This window comes from Prionailurus bengalensis, chromosome E1 (genome assembly GCF_016509475.1).
Source record: "Prionailurus bengalensis isolate Pbe53 chromosome E1, Fcat_Pben_1.1_paternal_pri, whole genome shotgun sequence".
NCBI lineage: Eukaryota > Metazoa > Chordata > Mammalia > Carnivora > Felidae > Prionailurus > Prionailurus bengalensis.
In genome coordinates, this window is record NC_057347.1 from 33,644,209 (window position 1) to 33,662,789 (window position 18,581).

The 18,581-nt window shown below is 40.6% G+C and overlaps 1 protein-coding gene across 3 annotated transcripts in view; it reads left to right on the forward strand.

Moving 5' to 3' along the window:
• The window catches only part of CA10 (carbonic anhydrase 10), a 490,509-nt gene that overhangs the window by 195,793 nt on the left and 276,135 nt on the right, over positions 1 to 18,581 (forward strand). For all 3 annotated transcript variants that reach the window (XM_043584025.1, XM_043584023.1, XM_043584024.1), the window contains one exon: positions 9,295 to 9,437. In XM_043584025.1, the coding sequence (XP_043439960.1) occupies positions 9,295 to 9,437 (143 nt within the window). The remainder of the gene's footprint in view (positions 1 to 9,294; positions 9,438 to 18,581) is intronic.

An 18,581-nucleotide genomic window follows, 5' to 3' on the forward strand; every position in this document is an offset into this window, starting at 1 on the left:
GCTGGCATTATTTACTTTCTACCTGGGAAAAATCTTAGACCACTGTCATAGCATATGCAGATTCATTTCTGATAGATTTTAAAAGTCAAAAATTGTAACGATAAAATTTTTGTTTGTTTTTAGTGTTTACTTATTTTTGGGAGAGAGAGAATGAGTGTGAATGGGGGAGTGGCAGAAAGAGAGGGAGACACAGAATCTGAAGCAGGCTTCAGGATCCGAGCTGTCAGCACAGAGTCTGATGTGGAACTTTAACTCACAAGCCATGAGATCATGACCTGAGCCGAAGTCAGACGCTTAACCGACTGAGCCACCCAGATGCCATGATAAAAATTGTTTTTCATTATATAGAAAATATTTATATGATCTGCATTTGGAGATACAACCTTAAGTAACAAAGGAAGCTCAGAAACCTTGTAAAGAAATAGATCAATATAACCAACCATATAAAATTTAAAAATCCCTAAATAGCCCGACACTCGAAGTGAGGTTAAAAGCTAGGTAATAAGCTTGGAGAAAACATTTACTGCACATGACAAAGAGTAAGTGTTTCTACAGTTCAAATTACAACAAAAATTTACATGAAAAATGTAAATAACCCAGAGGAAAATGCCTGAAGAATGTGATCAGAAGAGAAATGCACATAGCTAATGAGCATAACATGCTCAACATCAGCAATGGTTAGGAAATGCAAATTAAATCAATGAGATTTCATTTTTCCCATTAGATGTCCATAAATAAATAAATAAATAAATAACATCCCATGCTATGGAGATTATGGGGAAGTGGACATACTCATGGCTGATAGCATAAATATTTACAGACACAGCCGGTATCCTTTAAAGGAACCGGGCAGCATCTGTTAAAGCAGGTGCCTACCGTGACTGGACAATACTACCATTAGGGATCTTTCCTGCTGAAATGAAAGTGTTAGTGCGAAAAGTATACAAAAAGCATAGTCAAATAAGATGGAAATAACCTCAATGTCTTATGTTCAGGGAAAGCCTGAGAAAAGGGAGGTGCGTCCAAACTATGAGAGTTCTGTTGCCTTACATGTGAACAAGAAGCTCTAGGAAAGACTGACATGGAAGACATTCGTGGCATATTGTTACCCTAAACAAAAAGTACTTTTACAAAGAGAACCTGTCTGAATACAGGGATATGTATTTGGGTGTGTTTATGTGAGCATAGTGAAAGATGCCTGGCCAGGAGTTCACACCGATTACCTCAAGGGTGTCACCGGAAGGAAAGAGAGGGAGATGATTACCCCCTTGTTTTACACACTTGTGTATCACTTCACATGCTGTCACACATGCATGCTTTTGTCTGGTTGTTTGTCTGCTTTAAAGAAAGGAACTGATCTCAAATTGTAGGCACTTTACTTACTAGCCAAGTGACCTTGGAAAGTCACATAACCTCTTGAAGTCTTAACTTTTCACATCTATAAAATAATGATAAAAGTATCTCACAGAGTTGTGGGGAGGATTAGCAAGATAAAATACGTCAGGCTCGCTGCACAGAGATTATGGTGCATGATCAGCAGACGCGGACTCCCTCTTGCTTCCTTTCTCCTCACCCTCAAGGGATATGTTTTCAGAAGTGCAAGCCAGTCCCCACGCCGGAACCAAGTGCAAATGGGCAGATGAAGATGCAATGCACACAATTAATCCAGCAACTTCCAAAAGCCAAATAAAAATGGTTTTCTTTGGAGTTAAAGCCACTGTGGATGATTCATATCACTTCTCGGTCCCCCCATTCATCCAGACATGGAGAGTTCTGGATTCGGGGAATAATTGCACATGGCGCATTCTGGGTGTGATAGGAAGGGGCCAATCCTATGATCTAGACGGCTCCCTGTTCTGAATCCAGGGTGGGTTGTGTGGGCATCTGAAAGCTGCCTCTCCCCCACCCCCCATTCTGCCTTTTCCATCTCCAGAATGCTGCAGTGGTGCGTCTAGTATCGGTAGCCACACACCATCCTCCCCCATCCCCTCACACAGCTCTTTCTCCAATACTCTTTGAATACTTATAAAAAACACATGATGCTAGACCTTTGATAAACATGTTCTCACTTAATCTTCCCAGCACCTCTGTGAAGTAACTATCACCCCCATTTTACAAATGGAGAAACTAAGACTACAGAAATCTGGCCACAGACTCAAGGTTCCATGGTGAGGATATGGCAGCTTGTGATCTTTCTCCTCTGCAATACTAACCACCCCCCAAGTTGGACAAGTTAGATGACCCAGTGGCTTAACTCTCCTTGCATAATAGTTATTTAGATTCCAGTGATAGTCTGTCTTGATTGATAGGAATGTCAAGTTTCTCTGTTTGAGGAAAAAGTTTAGACTTTTAACTAGTTATAAGATTTCTGTGGCTTGTAGCCTCTATTCGTACTTGCCGGCTGAGCTCAAATATCCCCTCTATTAGGAAGGCTCATCTGAACACTTGAGAAAAGGGTCAAGGTCAGGGTCACTTAAGCCTTAATATGGACACACCTTAATTACAACACTTACCATGTTTTATTATAATTATTTCTTAGTTTGCCTGTCTTCCCACCATATGGGATATACTTAGGAGTGGCGCATTTTTTAAAAATCTGACTCATTGGGGATATTTCATTAATTTGAAAATGAATGCACAACCGAATGATTATGTGTTACTCACAACCCCTGAAAGGTCCCCAAGTGAGAAAATAGGAAGCCCTAGTTAGCCGCTCTTTATGTAGTGTGAATCAGAGTCCCAGCAAAGGAAGAAGAATCCAGAAGCAAAAGCGTTATTCAAATGCTATTCCTCCTATGAAATAAATCTGAAATCAGAAAGGGGCCAAAAGCCTGCAGCAGTGGGTATTTTAAACATGCTTATTAATAATGGCTCAAAGTGGAGATTTATTACAGATGAGAATAGGGAAAGGGACAGTAAATCAGCATTGGTGAGGAAAAGAGCAAGGGAAAGATAGGAGTTCTTATTTAAAATGTATTCATATGCTTTATAACACTGAAATAGAGACAGCTATATTGAAGTAGAAGGCTTTATTTGTAGGATTGAATTCGCCAAAGATACGTTTTATGCCAGTATTCATTTTCCCAGCTTTCATTTGCTTTCTTTTGGCCGAAAAGTTGGGGGCCTTAGTTTATTGCTTGAAAGCAAGAAAAGATTGCCTTAGCCAAGTCTCTTCATGAAAATATTCCTTGCTTCGAGTGGTGACTTCTAAAGTGCTAGTTGGATCCCAGGAAAATGCTATTTTATTGGCACATATGTTGAAGAGAATAGTTTTTAAAACATTCAATTAGTTCTGCCTTTGAGACAGAATTTAAACCTATCTAAAGCAGTAGGATTAAATTCACGTAAAAACCCAACTGTTGCTTGGGAACCAATCCTTTCCCCACTCAAACTACCCTAAGGATAATCAAGCTCACACGTGGCTGTATTCCAGCCAAGGCAGCAGATATATGCTTTTAATTCATCAATCAGACCTTGGTACTCCCTGGCCTAAAAACTCTCAGTGGCTTTCTAATACATTAGAGTAAAATACAAACTCCTCACTGTGGTCAGCAGAGCTCTGGAACGTCTGTGCCTTGTCTCGACAGCCAGCCTCCTCTCCTCCAGCTTTTTTTTTTTTTTCTTTTTCTCATCTGGTTCATCAGGTTTGTTAACTGGCTTCCTCTGGGTTCCTTGAACACATCAGGTTCTTCTCTGTCAACACCAGTGCCGCTTCTCTGCCTAAGACCCACTTTTCTCTGCCAGTCTTCAGGAACAACTCTTCTCAGTCCTTCCAGAGAAATTATCCCTGGCCATTCTAGGTTATCTCCCTATCCATGCTTTATTCTGTAATCCATTACCATCTTAATTGTCTCTACAGCGAGGTCATCAGAAGTGCTAATGACACAGATAAACAAGATCTCCCATATTCCCCACTAGACTGGAAGACCCCTAAGAGCGTGAGCTATTTGAGCTGTTTCCAGTCGCTAACTACCCACAACTGCTAACAGTGCCTGGCCTGTAATAGGTCCCCAGCAAATATTTGCTGCACGAATTCTCACTGTCAAGCCTGAAGCCTGACATGTTATAGGCTGTCAGTAAACACTTTTTTAGTGAGTTTGTCTTGTTCCCATAGGATTTAGCAAATTCACATAAGCCGCATAAATTAATTCCAAGTGCCCAACTCCCTGCCCGCGACAGCATGGTCTCTGCAAATTCTGCTAAGATGAAAAATAAAAAGAGGACAGATGAATGAAGGAGATGCCTAAGACTAACTTTCTAGGATTAAAAAAAAAAAGTCCCAGGACAAATTTTAGCTCTCAATATCAGACTTGATTCCTCTGGTTCCTTGCTCTCCTGGTCTATTTCTTGTTTTGGTGAGAACTTTTTCGTTATTGTATGGGAGTTACCATGATGTGTTAATAAACTAAACTGGGGCTTTTTTGGTTCACTGGTTTTGAACGAGCAGCTGATAGGTTTTGCTTTGGGTTTTCCAAGGCTCATGTTTTAAGCAGCTGAAATCCCAGTCTTTCATAGCTCGCTGGACCCTGAGCCAAGAGACTGCTTGGGATTTGTGGTTTATGGTAACAATACAGCATTGCCATGGGGAGATGTTTTGGCAAAATAACACATGGTCGTGATGCAGCAGTTAAGTGCCATCGTTTGGGCTCTGCAGAAATTAATTTGCAAAAACATCCCGGTCTGTTGTGTGTTCTAGTTTATATGTAAATTAGAAGATTGTGTGAAAAGGATGGCCTGGATGATGCCATTCAATTTCAGACCACTTGTCCATTAATCGGTTAGAGTGATTCTCACTCAGTTTTCTTTTATGTACATTTACATTATTTTCTTAATAAGGTGTACAGTCAAGCTAGAAAGAGACACAGCATTAGCCAATAAGTCATAATAACTGATGCTTTTAAAATGTGATGGAAAGTCTGCAAATTTGATTCATGGGGACAGTCATGGAAACTGAGAGAAAAAGAATTCTGTAGCGGTTCTCCAAATTTGGAGGTAGAAGCAGTGCCATAGTATCCTGCAATGCAATTCTGCTCCCAGGGGTGACATGGGGTGTTTATTAACCTGAAGGATCAATAACATGCAGGATGGTTAAGTGTCAGAATGCTGGGGATAATGGTCTGCACAAATCCAGAGGGAGAGTTTCTGACTCTAACTCTTGAAGCCTTAGTTTACATGTCCAGCCTTGTTCTTCAGGTAAAGTGTGCAGGCTTACTCCCATGCCCCAATAAGCATGGGATCTCCATGCCCTCCTGTCTCCAGAGCCTTCCTCCTAATGCATTTCCCTAGAACCTAGATTACACCACATTTGCAGACATTTGAGTTGATCCTTTTGGTACCTGAGTTCCCTGGACTGGTTTTGACACCTTCATTATTGTCCCAACACCAAACACTGATTCTAAGAGCATTGGCTTCTTTCATTGGACCGTAGAACCTGGCCCAGTCCAGCTGGGCCCAGGACACAACCCCTGGAGCCTCCCTTCATGAGCAGTCATCCCCATTAGATTTCCTTGGGGCCCTGCAGATGAGACCCAAGCTCATCCGCTCTTTCCTGGATTGAAGCCTTTTTTTTTTCCTAACACATTCATAGATATATGGCTTTTTTTTGCTTTTAACATTTATTTATTTTTGAGAGGAAGAGCAGCAGAGAGAGAGGGGGGGACAGAGGATTTGAAGCGGGCTCTGTGCTGATAGCACAGAGCCCAATGCAGGGCTCGAACTCATGAACCATGAGATCATAACCGGAGCTGAAGTCAGACGCTTAACAGACTTCTCAGCCACCCAAGCGCTCCCCTGTATGGCTTTTTAAAAATCCTAATTTTATTTGTGATGGTTGACATTCAAAGCAGTTTGATTTGAACCTTGGCACTTGAAATGTATTTTAAGTAGCAAATGGGCACTGATGTTACTTTTGATTTACCAAAAAAGAAAGGGTAGCAAAGTCTACAGTTGGCCATGGCAACAATTAACTCTGAAATTCCCTGGCTACAGTAATATGCCCTCCTATGGAGCCTGCTGGGAAGGAAGGGAGGTGGAGAAGCACCAGGAATCTTGAGACCCAGGCATTAGTCCTTACTCTGTTCCCCCCTGCCTCTCCCTTGGCTGCGTGGCCTCGGGTTGAGGACGTCACCCTTTGCTGTTTAGTCCTTGATTTCATGAATGTGTTTAGGCCAGATGATCTCTAAGGTGGCTTCTGTTTCTGAAAGACAATGAACCCATGGCTGATTTCAAGTGAGCGGTCTAGTGGGGAGCAAACGCAGGTACCCCTTCAGGAGCGGAGCAGGGGCGAGCGCCTCCCAGCCTCCCAGCCTCCAAGCCATTCCTCAATTGTCTGAGCAGGTGGTTAGAACCAGACACTTAGGCCTTGATGGTGAAGTGGGAATATAAAACCCTGAGACTGTTTGTCATAAAGAATGCCATGCCCAATAAAAGCAAAGGCAGATGTTCGCATAAAGTTTTTGTTGTTTGTGTTTTTGTGGGGGTGCTTTTGGGGTGGGAGGTTTGTTAGGAAGGCACAGCAGCACCTGCCCACACGTGCTGCCATCTATTAGCAGTCTTGCAGTCCATTTATAGGGTTGGAATTATTTTTGTTAATGATTTTCCTGGGAATAGATGAAATGCACTGTGTGCTATAACTGTAACTACATTTATTGTGCAGCTGCCTTCCAGGGGAAGCCCCCCACACATCATAGGTGGCCCGACTGTCCAAGAGGCTCTGGTCTCACAGAGTGTTAAAAATAGAAGGGGGCTGTATTCATTTCCTACTGTGGCTGTAATAAGTAATCACAACTTAGGGACTTAACACATCACAAATTTATCATCTTACAGTTCAGGGGATGAGGGAGCCCCAAATGAGTCTTATGGGGTTAAAACCAGGGTCAGCATGCCGGTGGTTCCTTCTGGAGGCTCTAGGGGAAGAATCTGTTGCTTCATCAGTTCCAGCTTTTGGAAGTCACCTTAGCTCCTGTCCTCTTCCTCCACCTTCCATGCCAGTATCTTCTTTCCTCTCTGACTCTCTTTCCATCCCTAGAGCTTTTCTCTAAATCTTTGACCCTCCTGCCCCTCTCTCTTAAAAAAGATCCTTTTGATTACATTGGGCCCACCCAGACAATCAAGGATCATCATCTCAGTACCCTTAACTTAATCATTTCTTCACAGCACCATTGCCTATGGAAGGTAACATATTAGGATGTGGACATCTTTGAAGGAGGGCTATTATTCAGCCTACCACACAGACTGTAGAGACCAACCAAAGCCCAAGGGATAAATGCCTTATCTAAAGTCACACAACTGATCTGTGGCAGTGCCATGGCTATATCCCTGGAATCCCCACAGCTTCCACGTTGATGTGCATCGCTGACAAAGATAGGTGGGAGCAGGCACTGAGGGAGGCTTTATTTTCATAATAAACTGGAAATGATTGAGGAATAAATATAGGATTTTTGGTGATTTAAAAATAGTTTAGAGAAGACTTCTGTTTATATATTTTTTAAATACATGTTTAATTCAAGAGCTTCCTTAAATATTATAATTTGGCTAGGGCATGGTACTTTCTAAAGATGTTAAGTGACTTGCAGCGATAATAGAACTTAAATAATAAGGGGAAATTAAAGTGCCAAGGAACACACATACAGGTTCTTCTTTCTACTCCACCTTCTTCTCTTTTACCCCTCTTACTCTGGCCATGGCTGCCATTTTGAAAATCAGTTACAGCTGGAAAACCAGTTCAAGCTCTTTAAACTAAAGGGAATGGAACCAGCAGATATGCTCATTGAATGGGTTAAGCCAAATTAGATATTTTCCTTATTTCACAAGGAACCTCACCTTATTTTGGTGTTGAAACAGGCTTCTAAGAATCTGAGGAACTTGTTTTTGGCTTTCCTCCCACTTCTGCCCAACAATGGCCTGTAACAAATAAAAGGTTCGTAGAGTTTTGGATTTCAGTGGTACTAGACGTGCCATCCAGCCCACTTCTCCTGAATTATGGGTCTCTTATAGACTATCTTTGGCAAGTATTTACCATACTCCTCTCTTGCCTCAATTTTCTCCATCTGTGACATGAGAAGGAATGATGGCTACCGTAAATTAAAGGCTGAATTAAACCTGAGTTCCTGAGAGGACAGGTGCATCTGGGAGGGTTGTGACTTGGTTGTTAGGTTCATCTTCTCTAGGAATCACTCCCGAACTCCACTTCCGCTGCTTCAGGGTTCAGTGCCCTCACCTAGAGATTTATAACCCACTTGCCTCATCCTGCAGCCACCCACCACCACAGTGTGATAATTGTTCTTGTACGTAACTCCCTTCCTCTAAATTCAGCCTAACCCAGGGCTGAACATGCACCAGGAGCTTACTGTAGTGTTGATGGACGCTGCGGGTGGATGAGCGAATGATGACCATATAATCTCAAGGCCACGTAGAGATGGATCCAGAGCCTCAGTGGAAATACTGAGCTGGGGGTGGGGGGTTGGGCAGGAAAAGCTGAAGATATAGTCTGTGATCTTCCAAGACATGAAATTAGTAACTGGCTCCCCACTGCTCTGCTGACTTTCTTAAACAGAAGAAAATAACTGGAAATTGCCATAGAAATTTATTTCTGTCAATTTTTAATGTGATACTGAAGAGGAGTAGACATTTCCCCTTTGGATATTTGGACTCAGTACTCCCAAGTCATTTTTCTCTTCCTATCAAGTGAATGCATTCTTGAGCTGCTGGTACATTAGGTTAGTGACACAGTGCTGGACTAAACAAAGACAGAGTCATGTTGCTGAGCTCCTGTCTGGCATTGATTGGGGTCATAAAAGTAATTCACTCCCTCAGTTTGGTTTCGACAACCCACAGAATACATAATACCTTGCATATGTCGAATGCTACTTTCTTTGAAAAGCCTTCAATACCTACTGTATAGGACAAGGTTGATTCCCACATCATTCCTGCCACACAGAAAAGTGGAGCATCAGCTCAGGAATTACTAAAACTCTGGTGTACCTCCACATGAAAAGATGATGCAGGTGGACTATGCTGTCTTCCCATTAAGGTGTTAATGCCAACTGTACTCATCCAAGAGGCCACAAGGTGAATGGATCTGACACAAAAAAATCTGAAGGTGGACCTTAGAGAAATTGACCAAGATCCAAGTCAGGAAAATACCATAGCAACACCCAGGGGTCTTTATGGGTGGGAAATATTAGGTGTCTGTCTCTGATGTCACCCTTTTTGTGCCATGGCCCTTTTGCATTGTTTCTCAAACCTTCCACCTGGACTAATCCTACAATTGTTTGTTTGTTTGTTTGTTTCTAGTTCCTTCTTTCTGGGGATTGGTGAACTCAGCTTGGAACCTTTGCTCTGTGGGTAAACGGCAGTCACCAGTCAACATAGAGACCAGTCACATGATCTTCGACCCCTTTCTGACGCCCCTTCGCATCAATACTGGGGGCAGGAAGGTAAGCAGCCATGTTGCTTCCATTGTGAAGTTGAGGACACCGAGAGATGCCGATTCTGAAAGCGAGTCTTACAGGTCTCCTTCTCTGTGATGAGTTTGTCTTTCCACCTAGGAGTGAAATCAAAGACCTCAGGCTTACTGCCAACAAATATAATTATGTCTAAATTGTACTTTCTCTCTCTAGCTGGTCAAACCCTCATGCTTCTCTAATTACTTTGTACCCCCTGGAGGTTGCTGGAGGCCCTATCCCTCAGTACCCCATGAAGGTCAGAAGGCAGTATTGCTTCCCAAGCATATCACACTGGGAAAATCTCTCCTCTCAGAAACCTCTTTACTGGGGCTTCTTTTAACTTCAACAAAGTGAAAGAATAATTTGTTTAACAAAAGTAAAATCAGATATTTATCATTTTGGAAAGAAAAACAAACAAAAATCACCTTAGATGATTTATAAGAAAATCAATAATTAATCTTCCTAGGGGCATCTTGCTGGCTAAGAATCCTAACTTCAGCACAGAAATGCTGAGTTGTGCCTTGTCATTCTCATACCAGTGTCCCTTCCCCCCACCAACCTCCCCCGATGCACTCCGCCTTCATGTGTGGAAGGGCATGATGCCCATGGGGATCTTCTCGTCACTGGGTTCTAGCGTTTCTCTTGTGGGCTAATTTCTTTTTGGTTACCTTTTACTGTTGAGTAGATCATTGAAAGTGGAAAACACACACACACAGAAAATTGTGTTTGAAGGTGATTTAGTTATTGTGAACTCAAGAGGAATGGAAAATCGTTTGTGTCCAAGAAATTGGGATTAAAATTATGGACAACTTTGTTACTGCCGGCAGCTGATTCTCCAGGGTTTGCATTTCTTGGGCTCTGCTCTCTACATTCGCAGCCTGTTTACCTCACTTATCATGGAATCTATAAGAATTTTTGCCCCCTTCTGATGTATTGGAATATGTTTTTTCCTATTACCTGTCACCAAAACAACCAACCAAACAAACAAACAAACCCAAAGTCGAATGACTTATTTAAGAGTTGTTAGTGGCTTTGACTCCAGTCACAAAGTGAGTTCTAAAGACATTGCACGTGATTGTAACTATTTCTCTATGTAGTATCTGTGTGTTATTTTAAATAGGACTTGAGAAGCATTTGTGTAGAAAAGTCCTATGTAGGTCATGTAGTTTATTGCTCTGATTCCACAAAAACTAACCTATCCAAATTATTGGTCCATTTGGAGTTTTATTTTTACAAACTCTAAAGGGAACTTAACCTGGGTTCTACACACACCTCTCTTATTCAAGTCACGAACATGGGTAGGTCCACTGACCAGTAAAGGGCAAGTTGAACTTTTGAGTACTCAGTCTTTCTTTCCTTCTTGGGGAGGATGATGGAGGGAATAATTTGTGTCCTACACAGAGGGAGAAGCAGTAAAAATTCAGAATGAGGGGTGGGACCTGAGTTCCAGAAATTAGCTGAAAGGTAACCAGCAAGACTGAAGCCCAGAAACCATAGAGGTATAGGCCGGAAGAACAGATGGAAAAGGAAGATGGAGGCCAGATCTAGAGGCTGTGTTAAGGAGCTGGATCTTTTTCCTGAGTTATGGCAAGCGAATGAAGCATTGTTCAGTCAAGAGCACACTGGGCACGGGATAGGAAAGGTGGCGATCTAACACAGGAATGTATACATAATTCTCACTTTCTATCAGCCCATCTTAAAGTAAAATATTGATGTGAAAGAAAAAAATAACTAATTCAAGCCTGCTTCTCCCTTAAATTTATTGGGAAAGAAGAGATGGGGGGGACAGCCTAGTGTTAAAAAGCATTCATATGTTTTGGTTTGATATTTTTGTTGTTGTTGAAAGTGATATATATATTTTTTTATGTTTCCAACTCAGTAAAGTGTACCTGATCCAAATCAATTTTCAAAAGCACTGGAGTTTGGAATTTTGGAAACATTTACTTTTGACGATGTAAATATTTATATCTGGCACGATTTGTGTTGTCAGCTGTTTGAAAAGCTGAGAACTGTCTGATGGTTTCCTTTGCATTAGCAAAAGGTGGAAAATAGAATAGAGATAGTAGTAGGACCAACTGGTAATGAAATGTCTAAACTTGATAGACAATAGCTAAATCACGTTTGCAAGCTTTTTAAAGGTGGTGTTTAATGAGTTGGAGACTTATTTTGGAATGAGTATTCAAATGACTGCTGTGAATTTAGCTTTGCCTTGAAGAAATATGTATCCAATTCAAAAGGTTTAAAAGACTGGGAGGTTTTGGGCAAGGTACCACATTTTGAAGTCTGAGATCAGCTGGATATCAGCATGTTAAGTGTATCCCAGTCATTATGTGTTTCATGTCACATTTTTATCCATGAGCATTATTCTTGCTCCTGTTTAAGTGTACCTTATGCATAATAAGCCCATGAAGTACCCTTGCTGCGATCTCTGACTTGTGTTACTGTGTTTGTTTTTTTCATGTATTTGGCCTGACATAGGGTTCAGATGATGAATTACAGCTTACCTTAGCATGAGCAAGGGCTGAAATTTACCCCGAATGCAAGAATACAAAGAATGATAACAGTTACATGACAACCAAAACATATGATGTCTTGGATACAACAGAGTATATTCATTATACTTGAACAGTGATAGTTCTTCTACTTTTTAGGTTGCTTATTTTCAATGGTAATTCTTAAGCAATGTTTGGTGTTTTTTGTTGTTTTTTTTTTTTCTTGAAAGAGAGTATTTGTTACCCAGTTGTTTGTATCTGACACATCGGATTCTTATGGGCAAAATTTAAAATGACTGTGCTTTTCAAACAATACTCACTTGACTCACTTGGGGCGCCTGGGTGGCTCAGTCAGTTAAGCGTCTGACGTCAGCTCAGGTCATGATCTCACAGTCTGTGAGTTCGAGCCCCGCATCAGGCTCTGTGCTGACAGCTGAGAGCCTGGAGCCTGCTTCAGAATTCTGTGTCTTCCTCTCTCTCTGCCCCTCCACTGCTCATGCTCTGTCTCTCTCTGTCTCAAAAATAAATAATAACATTAAAAAAGTGTTTAAAAAAAACAATACTCACTTAAGTTTAGGTTGCATATGGACATAACAATTTTACCTTAGAATCCATCTCCCACCCTTGACCCCCATTCAACTTAATTCCCAACAGTCTAAACAGTTTTTTAAAATCTTGGAGATAATTAATCTATTCTAGATAAAGCTCCTGAGTCAACTCAGGAATCAGAGTGGGCAGGTGGAGATAATTCTTCCCTCACGATCTCAGATCATTTAACACCCTATATGTAGGAAATTGGATTATGATGTGTTTTAAGCTCGGTTCAAGCCTGATTGACTGTTTTAAAGATGGACACCCTTGGTAGTCAATGGGCATGTACAGATTCACATGTGGTCTTTTTCCCCACACCAAAGTGAGTGTACAATATGTGTTTGTGTATTAATTTTCATGTGCTATTCACGTAAGTCAGCTTCTTGGTAATTTGCATACAACAGTGTAAAGCATGAAAGTTATTCACAGCAAAATCTGAGTGGTTGGCTTGATCATTTTGGGGGTGCAGAAATTCCTCTAGATATGTACCTGGAGTATTCTCTGACACAGGTGAGTGCTGGAGGGTTTCTGGATTAAGAGGTGGGGTTAGCCTTCATGGAAGACGTGGTTTGTAGTAAAAGAAGAAAACGCGTATTAAAACTGAGTCAAAAATCACTTGCCGATCCTGCCATTTTTTTTTATTTACTTTTTTAAATTTTTTTATTTTTATTTTTTTTCAGTTTGCTCATCTTTATTTTATTTTTTTTCACATTCTTTTTTTTCTCAATATATGAAATTTATTGTCAAATTGGTTTCCATACAACACCCAGTGCTCATCCCAAAAGGTGCCCTTTTCAATACCCATCACCCGCCCTCCCCTCCTTCCCACCCCCCATCAACCCTCAGTTTGTTCTCAGTTTTTAACAGTCTCTTATGCTTTGGCTCTCTCCCACTCTAACCTCTTTTTTTTTTCCTTCCCCTCCCCCATGGGTTTCTGTTAAGTTTCTCAGGATCCACATAAGAGTGAAACCATATGGTATCTGTCTTTCTCTGTATGGCTTATTTCACTTAGCATCACACTCTCCAGTTCCATCCACGTTGCTACAAAAGGCCATATTTCATTCTTTCTCATTGCCACGTAGTATTCCATTGTGTATATAAACCACAATTTCTTTATCCATTCATCAGTTGATGGACATTTAGGTTCTTTCCACAATTTGGCTATTGTTGAGAGTGCTGCTATAAACATTGGGGTACAAGTGCCCCTATGCATCAGTACTCCTGTATCCCTTGGGTAAATTCCTAGCAGTGCTATTGCTGGGTCATAGGGTAGGTCTATTTTTAATTTTCTGAGGAACCTCCACACTGCTTTCCAGAGCAGCTGCACCAATTTGCATTCCCACCAACAGTGCAAGAGGGTTCCCATTTCTCCACATCCTTTCCAGCATCTATAGTCTCCTGATTTGTTCATTTTGGCCACTCTGACTGGCGTGAGGTGATATCTGAGTGTGGTTTTGATTTGTATTTCCCTGATAAGGAGCAACGTTGAACATCTTTTCATGTGCCTGTTGGCCATCCGGATGTCTTCTTTAGAGAAGTGTCTATTCATGTTTTCTGCCCATTTCTTCACTGGGTTATTTGTTTTTCGGGTGTGGAGTTTGGTGAGCTCTTTATAGATTTTGGATACTAGCCCTTTGTCCGATATGTCATTTGCAAATATCTTTTCCCATTCCGTTGGTTGCCTTTTAATTCTGTTGGTTGTTTCCTTTGCTGTGCAGAAGGTTTTTATCTTGATGAGGTCCCAATAGTTCATTTTTGCTTTTAATTCCCTTGCCTTTGGGGATGTGTCGAGTAAGAGATTGCTACGGCTGAGGTCAGAGAGGTCTTTTCCTGCTTTCTCCTCTACAGTTTTGATGGTTTCCTGTCTCACATTCAGGTCCTTTATCCATTTTGAATTTATTTTTGTGAATGGTGTGAGAAAGTGGTCTAGTTTCAACCTTCTGCATGTTGCTGTCCAGTTCTCCCAGCACCATTTGTTAAAGAGACTGTCTTTTTTCCATTGGATGTTCTTTCCTGCTTTGTCAAAGATGAGTTGGCCATACGTTTGTGGGTCTAGTTCTGGGGTTTCTATTCTATTCCATTGGTCTATGTGTCTGTTTTGGTGCCAATACCATGCTGTCTTGATGATGACAGCTTTGTAGTAGAGGCTAAAGTCTGGGATTGTGATGCCTCCTGCTTTGGTCTTCTTCTTCAAAATTACTTTGGCTACTCAGGGCCTTTTGTGGTTCCATATGAATTTTAGGATTGCTTGTTCTAGTTTCGAGAAGAATGCTGGTGCAATTTTGATTGGGATTGCATTGAATGTGTAGATAGCTTTGGGTAGTATTGACATTTTGACAATATTTATTTTTCCAATCCATGAGCAGGGAATGTCTTTCCATTTCTTTAAATCTTCTTCAATTACCTTCATAAGCTTTCTATAGTTTTCAGCATACAGATCTTTTACATCTTTAGTTAGATTTATTCCCAGGTATTTTATGCTTCTTGGTGCAATTGTGAATGGGATCAGTTTCTTTATTTGTCTTTCTGTTGCTTCATTGTTAGTGTATAAGAATGCAGCTGATTTCTGTACATTGATTTTGTATCCTGCAACTTTCCTGAATTCATGTATCAGTTCTGGCAGACTTTTGGTGGAGTCTATCGGATTTTCCATGTATAATATCATGTCATCTGCAAAAAGCGAAAGCTTGACTTCATCTTTGCCAATTTTGATGCCTTTGATTTCCTTTTGTTGTCTGATTGCTGATGCTAGAACTTCCAGCACTATGTTAAACAACAGCGGTGAGAGTGGGCATCCCTGTCGTGTTCCTGATCTCAGGGAAAAAGCTCCCAGTTTTTCCCCATTGAGGATGATGTTAGCTGTGGGCTTTTCATGAATGGCTTTTATGATGTGTAAGTATGTTCCTTCTATCCTGACTTTCTCAAGGGTTTTTATTAAGAAAGGGTGCTGGATTTTGTCAAAGGCCTTTTCTGCATCGATTGACAGGCCTATCCTGCCATTTTAACCAAAAATTAGTTTTGGCATTTTTCCTCACCTTTTAGCTCTTTTGATAAAATGGACATCTCAGTAGTTTGTGACATGGGAAATGCTCATGATATGTTAAATGTAAAAGGTAGCATCTGAAGTCATTCACTTCATGATCCCAATTTCATTTAAAAAGTACCCATGCTATGGGGCGCCTGGATGACTCAGTCATTTAAGCGTCCAACTTCGGCTCAGGTCATGACTCAGTTTGTGAGTTCAAGCCCCATGTCGGGCTCTGTGCTGACAGCTCAGAGCCTGGAGGCTGCTTCAGACTCTGTGTCTCCCTCTCTCTCTGCCCCTCTCCTGCTTGTGCTCTGTCTCTCAAAAATAAACAAACAAACAAATAAATAAACCCATGCTATGCATAGAAAAGAGACCAGGATTAAATGAGATGTTGTTTTCTTTCTACTTTCCTGAAGCTTCTAGATTTTCTATGACAAGCTTGCATTAATTTAATAATCTGAAAAACACCTTTTTTTTTTTTACTTATCCTTTCAGTTTAGGCAAAGATATACTTACAGTTGGCAAATATGGTAGTTGGAATAATGCCCTCTCCTAAAGATATGCATCTCCTGATCCCCAGAACTTGTACATATGTTATCTTACATGGCACAAGGTATCTTGAAGGTATGATTAAATTAAGCATCTTAAAATGGGAAGTTCATCTGATATCATCCAGATAGACCCATTGGAATCACAGGGTTCTTATAAGGAAAAGACAGAGAGGCAGGAGAATCCAAGGCACAGAAGGGGATGTGACAAAGGAAGCAGAGGTCAGAGTGATGTGTTGCCATGAGCCAAAGAATCTGGGCAGCCTCTAGAAGCTTGAAAAGGGCAAAGAAACAGATTCTTCCCTATAGTCTCCAGAAGGAACACAGCCCTGCTAAAACCTGGATTTTAGCCTAGCAAAACTGATTTTTTACCTCTGACTTCCAGAATGTAAGATGACCGAGAATATAAGGCAGGATTAATTGCTAGCCCATGCCACCCACTGGGATGGATCTGAGGACTAAAGGCCTCAGCTGCACTTCTCCCCACCCCCACTTATGCCAGGCTCCCTCTAGGGAGAAGTCAGAGACCAAGACAAGACTGTTGACTCAGTCTGCATAAGCCAGCCTCCAGGCCACAGAGCAAGGTGAAGGCAGATTGGAAGGGGCAAACAGATAACATCCAACACAAGGCTATACATTTTATCTATGTGACCATTTCCAAATTTCCCATTAAATGAATATGAGGTAATAAAACTCATCATTACCTATCAAATTAGGTATAAATGTCTCAGCCTGGCATTCACAGTCCTTGTAAGATGGCCCCAAATCTCCCCTCCAGAGCCTTATTCCTCGTGCATGTTATGTCTATGTTTTGTTCTCAGTGAGATTGTAATACTTTTTTTTTTTTAATTGACTGTATCTCACCTTCCCCTGTGCTTTGGACACAACATAACACTTCACCTGATGTACCTCTGTACCTTAGCAATCCTCATCCCTACCTTTTTATTATTCAACCTCTCTGGTACCAGTGTTACCTCCTCCATGATACTCCTCTTGATCTCTTTAGTGGATGGTGAAATCTCTCATCATTTGACTTCTTAAGTAACTTTCTTGTATTTCTTTTAGGACCTAACCTTGGCCTTTAGTATATTAGTTTTACTTGCCTTGTCTCCCTGTCTTCAATTAAGGGCTCCTCATGATAAATGTGCTTTCATATTTTCATTTTGTATCTGTGGGGTTATCTGTGACAGTGCTGGTTGATTTGAACTGAACCGAGATTATCTTTGATTACCAAACAAATGGTTTATGTGGACTTAGTTAAAAGTTGCCTTGACTCAAGGCAGGAAAAATATGAGCAAGTCCCATGATGAAGAGTAACCTTGCTATCAACAGAATCTGTCATTAGAAACTAATTTTCAGTTATAGTACTTTTCCTGAAATATGTTGAGAAAAATAATGACTGTGGATTGGTCTGGTGCCTAAACTCTTATCACTTCTCTATTTTTAAATTTCTCCATGAACCTGATAGGAAAATATAGTTGACCACAATTAATCATTGCCATTCATGGCATGTCTACATTTGCTACGTTAAGAAACCTTTTATGAGTGAGGCATTTATGTTCCTTCAAGGACTTTGAGATATATTAGGGGAGAAAATACAGATATACAGAAGTTAAATCATAGTAACTGATTTAAATAACTATTTGAGATAATAGTGGAAGAGATACTAAAGCAGTAGTGAAATGATTAATTAGCAAATCAATCATTTTGACGTTAATATTTAATGGTGGTAAGAAGTTGGGTTGGCCAAACCAGACTTTATGGAGGTGCTAGAATGTGAGCTAGCATGGAAAGATAGGTAGAATGAAATACTGTTTGCAGAAGGGTCTTTAAATGTTAAATGTTCTGGCTCCACGTGTGAAAGATTACAGAAATATAAGGATAGATCCATTTTGCCATCTAAATGTGTTACAGTGGTGCTGGTTTTTATTGGATAACTGATATTAAACTTTCATAGGTAAGTATTCCTTCCCATTTGGAACTCATTAGCTATCTTTAAGTACCATGGGTCTTTTTATACTGAAGCTCTGGTGTGAAAATGATACACATAATTTCACATAGGCTTGTGAAGGCTGTAAGAGCTGATGAAGAAGTGAATGTAATTCTTACTCATTTGTATTTTGTGGTTTGATAAATTTCTTGACTTGCCACATTGATAATATGCTTTCTCAGAAGGAGGCAATAAAGGGTCTCTTTATTTGGATCTAAAGCAGCTTGGTGGTATGGAATGGACAATAAAATTCTAGAAGAAAGTGGGTGTATTATCTTAGAAAATACGGTAGCTAATATAAAAAAAAAAGCTAATAACTGTTGTCAGACATAGATCCTAAACCTTCAAAAGGTGAATTTTTTTAATATAGTTAGAATAGATGTGATCTCTTTGCCTCACGGAAGGTAACTCTAGAGGATTGAGAAGCTCTTAACAATGAAATTATGGTAATAAAATTACAAATGATGATACCAAATAAAGGAAGTT